We start from the raw sequence: 7,132 nt of genomic DNA on the forward strand, positions 1-7,132 counted from the left end.
ATTTTATTACCTGTGTGCACAGGAAAAGACCGAACTGATCAACAGAAATATGGAGATATCATATTTGATTTCAGCTACTTTAAGGTAATCTGCCCCTATAGCATTTTTACCATTATCTTTTCGACGAAAGCATGCTTTCTGTGGGGACCATGAGATGCTGCGAAGTTAAGTCATTATAGAGAAAGAGTTCAATAGGAGAGATTTTTATTTTTATGTTTTTGTTAATCCTCACCCAAGGATATTTTTCCATTGGTTTTTAGAGAATTGAAAGGAGGGGGAGAGAAAGAGAAAGAGAAACATTGGTGTGAGAGGGACACATTGATTGGTTGCCTCCCGCACACACCCTGACCAGGGCCGGGGATTGAGCCTGCAATCAAGGTATATGCCCTTAACTGGAATCAATCCGGGGACCCTTCAGACCGCAGGCTGATGCTCTACTACACTGAGCCAAACCGGCTAGGGCAAATAGGAGAGATTTTTAAACCAAATTTAATATCAGCCAACTAACTTGAAAATAATGTAAAGGTATTGTGTGCAGCCCTAATTATATTTTATTAAGATAACTTTGATATAACATATTTCATATTTAAAGCATGCTAATTGTGGTTGTAATTCAAATTCGTTTCAAAATGATTTTATATCTAGGCTTCTGTTATCTTTATTACTTTCTGTTGCTCTGCTTTCAACTTTTGACATCCCTCTTAAAGCATATGAGCACATTTTTAAGACTACTTAGAAATCGTTACCCACAAGTATGTTTTTATTGACATCTCCATAAATGTGTTTTTCTTCTTAGGGTCCAGAATTATGGGAAAGCAAACTGGAAGCTAAGCCAGAGCTACAGGATTTAGATGAAGAATTTCGTGAAAACAACATAGAAATTGTGACCAGATTTTATTTAGCATTTCAAAGTGTGCATAAATATATTGTAGACTTAAACAGGTATTGAATAATTTAGTAATAGCTTATTCTAATAATAATTCATGGCGGGGGAAGGGACATTCTAGAACATGTCAATCTTTCTGAGTTATTATTACACAGTGTACTAGATTATACCATGCACAGTTGCCTTGTCCTTCCTGTGGCACTAGTCATCTTAAGTATCTTAGAGTTTTATTATGATTTCCTGCTCTTGTAAAGTATTACAATAATCTTGGTCTATACTAACTCATAATGTCTTTCAATCCTGTGGTTTATGATCATATTTTAGTATATTATATATGAGAAGTGGAAAAAAAGGAACATATTTTCATAGCATTGGTAACCATACTTTCCATCTTATCCCTAACCACACAATATTCTCTTCCTTCCAGCCCAGCGGTTCTCAACCTATGGGTCGCGACCCCTTTGGGGGCCGAACCACCCTTTCACAGGGGTTGCCTAAGACCATCGGAAAACACATATATAACTACATATTGTTTTTGTGACTAATCACTATGCTTTTATTATGTTCAATTTGTAACAATGAAAATACATCCTGCATATCAGATATTTACATTACGATTCATAACAGTAGCAAAATTACAGTTATGAAGTAGCAACGAAAATAATTTTATGGTTGGCGGTCACCACAACATGAGGAACTGTATTAAAGGGTCGCGGCATTAGGAAGGTTGAGAACCACTGTTCCAGCCCTTAGGAATTCATTACTCACTAGCTTTAAAACTAATTAAAAGCATTTTAAACTAGTCCATGTTTGTATGCCATTACTTCCTAAGATATTTGTAATTCACAAATTGGGACTTGGGAATATTCCTTTTACTTGGAGTAGCCATAACTAGCAACCTATGGCTCTAATTGCCATGAGTTTCAGCTCAAAAATTATTTGAAGGCCAGAATGCCTAGTATCTTGCTTTACCTTTAGAAATCTTTACTTTTCTTCATCAAAGATATTGTTCAAGTTTTCATTATCAATAACTTGCTCTGGGGTTTCATTTCTAGATACCTGGAAGATCTCAATGAAGGTGTTTACATTCAGCAAACCATAGAAACTGTGCTTCTCAATGAAGATGGAAAACAACTTTTAGTAAGTGCTAGTGACCATTTAAATAGAAGTTCCAGAATGTCGAGCTTAACATCACTTTTTTCCTGTAAGTCACAAGTACATACAGAATACCCTTTAAAGTGAAGCAAAATTCACTGTTAATTATCTTCTAACTAACAGATCTGTGTCTGAATGTAGAACATTGTAGACTTTGAACAGAATTACAAGTGAATAAAGATTGTGTCAAGTTTCTGAGCTTCCTCGGTGTAACAGTCCTCTCTTCTTTATCTTTCGCATCCCAGACATCTAGGTAGTACCTAGTATAGAGTGATCACTTAAGAAATTGTTAAGTAAGTGAATGACTTAGGGGTGTTCATAATATTGGTATCCCAAGCAAAATATCAAAACCAGACCAGCTGAAAGATAAGCACTCTGAATTGAAATTTATTTTGCATAAAATTGTTAAAGCTCATTCTGTACAGAAGGTGAGAAAACCCTTCGGGAGAAACCTACATTCTCCTTATAATATGAAGCTTTTAGGAGGAATGGGAGCAAAGTGATCTTTTTAACCATCATCAACATCCCTCCATGAGAATGTGTCCTCCTGTGAGTTTGGCCATTGTCTCTTTCTCTTCCTAGTGTGAAGCGCTGTACCTGTACGGAGTCATGCTGCTGGTCATTGACCAAAAGATTGAAGGGGAAGTCAGAGAGAGAATGCTGGTTTCTTACTATCGATACAGGTACCCCTGGGCTGGGGCTGCACGTGCCAGAAGCATGCTAACGGTACAATGTAGTGTAGGTTTCTATATTGCTTTTATTGTGCAGCAATGTGATCTAGAAAGCAAAAAAGAGAAGATTCTTAATTTCTTCTGAAGATACAATAGAAATGACAGCAGTTACTATATATTTTACATCATCATAACAGATTAGATATCATATAATCTCCAGATTACATATATGTTATAAATTAGTAGAGATATACAGATTGTCATGTCCATGATGGTACCTTAGTTTTGGGGTGTGTGGTGTGTTTTTTTAAGGGAATCTGAATTTTCTTTCTTTACCTTAAAGATAAATTTGCAAATGTGGAAGTCTAATGAATGTTCTTTTTTGGTTTGTTTTTAAGTTTCAAATGTTACTCCTTGGCAGATGTAAGGAAATGGATGAATTTTCTGTTGTCAGTTTCAGGTTAATGGCTTTGAAAAGTTATCACTCAGAGGTCAGATTGAAAGGGAGTTCTCACTCATATACATGCACGAGACAAACACAAAACAAGCAACAGCACCCCATCATGATCATGTGTTAGGTATGTCTACAAAGCACTGTGACTTCAAGGAGTACCACTTCAACCAACTCTAATTCTAGTACCTAGTACACAGGTTTCAATTTGTTGACTTAATGAGTCAAAATCTGGATACAGGGTTAATGTGAGAAATAGTTAAATTCAGGGAAGAAACAGTCCGTAAGCAGGAGTCAGGAAATTGAGCTAAAGATGCGTGGACTAGAATTAACATTTTCAGACTTACAAATTAGGACAACCTAAATAGGGCAAGGAGGGAGATCCTCAACGGAGGGCTTGTTTGGGGACCCCTGGGACTGCTGCCTGCTCAGCAGTAAATTACTCTTAGCTACCAAGCTGGCCTGCTTCCTCTCAGCCTTATCAGTGGGAGGAGACTCTCGCCCACAGGCATAATTCAGTCTCATCTGCGTGACCAAGAGCTGTCTTAACATCCGTGGTTTTAAAAAATGAACTTCGAATGGCCTTGCCTATATTTCTGAAAGTGCCTGGGAAAACAAAAAAGGTAAATGACAGAAAGAAGAAGAGAAGAGTTTGCTTCTCAAGCCCAGCTTGGACAATCTGGCTTTGTCCCTTTGGGTACAACAGCTAATTCACTGGAATGTGAGGCTCCAGTATTGAAGTGACACGGAAAAATTGCAAGTCAGAGTTGTGACAGAGGAGATTCCTACATTCAGTAGGAGGCCGTCATCAAGTCTAAGATTCTTTGAGTCTCCTTGAGGGAATCCTACTCCAAACCACCCCGAAAATCATAGATGTTTTGATTAAATCTATATAGAAAGGGCCCCTTAACAAGAAAAACCAATTAATGTATATCCCACTTTAAATTGTCTTGATTTTTTTAAATTATTTTTTAACTTATGAAACATTGGTGCAGGTTCACATTCTTTATGTACAACTCTGAAATCCAAAGAGCTATGGAAAATACAAACACACTCACAGTAACTCCTTTGGCAGCAAAAAATGACCCAGCCTGAAATCATATGAAGTCAAAACCTGACCAGAGCAAATACGAGGCTATAGATAGTGTCGATTTCTCTCACTTGTGTGCTATTCCTAAAATTTGCTATATAAATATTAATGTGTGGTGATCGTGGAACGCAAGCTGACACTCTACTGGAATATTATATTGTACATAGTCTATGTACATATTACTTTCTTACATTTGGAAAATGCTGTAATCTGAAACATATCCAGACCCACAGATTTTGGAAAAAGGACAGTGGACCGTGACCTAGAACTGTACCTACATCCAAGAACCCATCTTATATGTTTGCTGTATTTTAACAGGCTTTTTGAAAATATGATTTTGAGTCTTAAGGATATAAATTGACCCACAGTGATATCTAAAACTAGATGAAATCAAGAAATTCTTCTGCTTTGTTGGACTTTTCCGTTTCTGATGTGTGTGGTTTGTTTGTGGTTTTATTTCCCATTGTGCACGTGACTCAGTGCCGCCCGATCTTCTGCTGATTCAAACATGGACGATATTTGTAAGCTGCTGCGAAGTACAGGTTATTCCAGCCAACCAGGAGCCAAAAGACCAGCCAACTACCCTGAGAGCTATTTCCAGAGAGTGCCTATCAATGAATCCTTCATCAGTATGGTCATTGGTCGACTAAGATCTGACGATATTTACAACCAGGTGGGAATCGAGTCCATTAAGATCTTAGTCATTTAAAAGCCCGATTTCACTTTCCTCCTCAATTCCTCCTGCCCTTCCTGCTTTCTCAAAAGAGTAAAAACAGCTAAAAATTATTTAAGACCTTTGAGCTATGCTGTGGGATGGGAGAGAAAAGAGGGATATTGATTTAGGCAAAATTGGAGATTTCTGGGAAGGGATGGGATTTGAGCTCTGTTTGGAAAGAAGTAGTTATTGAGTGGATGTATTGCCTGTGCACGTGCTGGGGATACATCGCTGATGGAGGGAGGCCACGACCCCTGTGTACAATGAGCTCGTAGCTGAGGAAAGAAGACAGACAGACAACTAAAGAAATTACAGGAAAGCAAGATGCATCATATCTTGGGGGAAGCACATGTGTCAGGGAACAGGTGTCAAAGGGGATGTGAGAGCAGTCCAGGCAGAGGAGGCAGCATGAGCAGGACTGGAAACCCTGCCTGCCCTGGTCAGTGTAACTAAGTGGTTAGAGCAACAGCCAGTGCACCAAAGTGTTGTCTGTCTGCCCCACTCTGCCCTGCCCTCCCCTGTCCCTGGCTGATTGGAGTGGGGCAGTCCCTTGACCCAAGATGGATCAGACTCCATCTCCAGGTAATTTGGAATTGGGCCTGAAAAACAGTTTCTGGACGTGTTTACTCCCAACATGCCCTGGACTTTGGAGCAGCCTCATTCTGCCATGTTATGGAAAACATTCTGGAGAGAGAGGAAAGTCGGGCAAACACATCAAAAGGAGAAACAGTGAGGGCTTTGTGGTTCACAGCTCTAGGACCTTCCAGAGAGCTGGCCAGGTTCCATGAGACATCACTCTGCTGTCCTTGTAATCATTCCTCCCTTCCTGCTCGGTCCTTGAGGTGATATGTCCTGTGAGCAGCCAAAGATGCCTCAGGCAGGAGGCGATGGGCACACCAGCCCTGGGAAGCTGGCAGGAGAACCCCCTGCAAAGCAGATTAGAAGAGTGGTGGCTGGGAAACCGGCGGAGGGGATTTCATTCCTGAGAGAGCTTAAGGGCGGGTGCTAAAAGAGGCATTGAACTGCGTGATGGTGAGCTTATGAGTGAAACCCCCTTGAGGGGACGGTGGAAGACATTTCAATGAGTGGACGAACCAACAGGCAGTGAGAAAATAGCAATAGTGAGTGTGGATTCTGTCAGTTCTAAGAGATTGTGATGGGAAAGACACAAAATGGACAACTAGTGGGAGTCCTGGGGTTGCAACTCTGTTTTTGTAAGGAAACGGCTTAGAATTGCAGCCGAGTTGAGGGCCGGAAGGAAGAGCATCAGGTCGCGTGGCCGGGGATAAGAAGGAAGGCCCCGCCAGCAAAGCCAGGAGGATGGCTTCCCGTGTCCGGGCGCTCTGAAGAGGTGGCTTTGGAGACGGGTGTGTCCTAGGATGTGGTCATATTCTTGGCGCGTGGAAGTTCAGCTGTTACCAACGGCTGCCTCCTGGTCTCCCCTCTGTTTGCAGGTCTCAGCGTACCCCTTGCCGGAGCACCGCAGCACGGCCCTGGCAAATCAGGCCGCCATGCTGTATGTCATTCTCTACTTTGACCCTTCCATCCTTCATACCCATCAAGCAAAAATGCGAGAGATAGTGGATAAATACTTTCCAGATAATTGGGCAAGTATTGCTATTAGGATTTTTTACTCTGTAAGAAGCTTATTAAAGGACTGGTTTCTCCATTCTTTTGGCCTATTACCCAGAGGTCATAATGTTGTACATAGTGAGACATAAAAATCACTTAGGTAAAATTACTTTAAGTGTGTTGAGAATTTTATAAATCATAACATGAAGGAATAGATCAGCCAGTAAAATTTCCTGAACCTGTTCCTTTTTTTCTCAAATGGGCACTCTCAAGGTAAAACCATATATTTCAACGTGTCTTGCTTTTTAGCTACAGAGATTGCAGCTGAGTTACACAAGCCTTTCTTCTTATTTTATGACTCGAAGATAGCAGAATTGATCTAATTTGTCATTTTATAAATAGAATTTCACTATTATAATTGGTTTTCTCTATACGCTCACGCTGATGGAGCTATGAAGGTTCTGCTTCCTGCAGGGATTTGCTTATCACTTTTTAATGTTACAATAGTAATTCTTTTCTTTTTTTAAAATATATTTTATTGGTTTTTTACAGAGAGGAAAGGAGATAGAGAGAGAGAGTTAGAAACATCGAT

The 7,132-nt window shown here is 40.1% G+C and overlaps 1 protein-coding gene across 1 annotated transcript in view; it reads left to right on the forward strand.

Annotated features, from left to right (window-relative positions):
- Positions 1–7,132, forward strand: part of KIAA0196 (KIAA0196 ortholog) — a 47,255-nt gene that overhangs the window by 2,913 nt on the left and 37,210 nt on the right. Inside the window, 7 exon segments of the mRNA XM_006770961.2 lie at positions 1–22; positions 24–84; positions 797–942; positions 1,942–2,026; positions 2,624–2,724; positions 4,734–4,926; positions 6,423–6,575. The exon segment at positions 1–22 is cut by the window's left edge and continues 253 nt beyond it. Of these exon segments, the coding sequence (XP_006771024.1) occupies positions 1–22; positions 24–84; positions 797–942; positions 1,942–2,026; positions 2,624–2,724; positions 4,734–4,926; positions 6,423–6,575 (761 nt within the window).

This window comes from Myotis davidii, unplaced genomic scaffold (genome assembly GCF_000327345.1).
Source record: "Myotis davidii unplaced genomic scaffold, ASM32734v1 scaffold765, whole genome shotgun sequence".
Lineage (NCBI taxonomy): Eukaryota > Metazoa > Chordata > Mammalia > Chiroptera > Vespertilionidae > Myotis > Myotis davidii.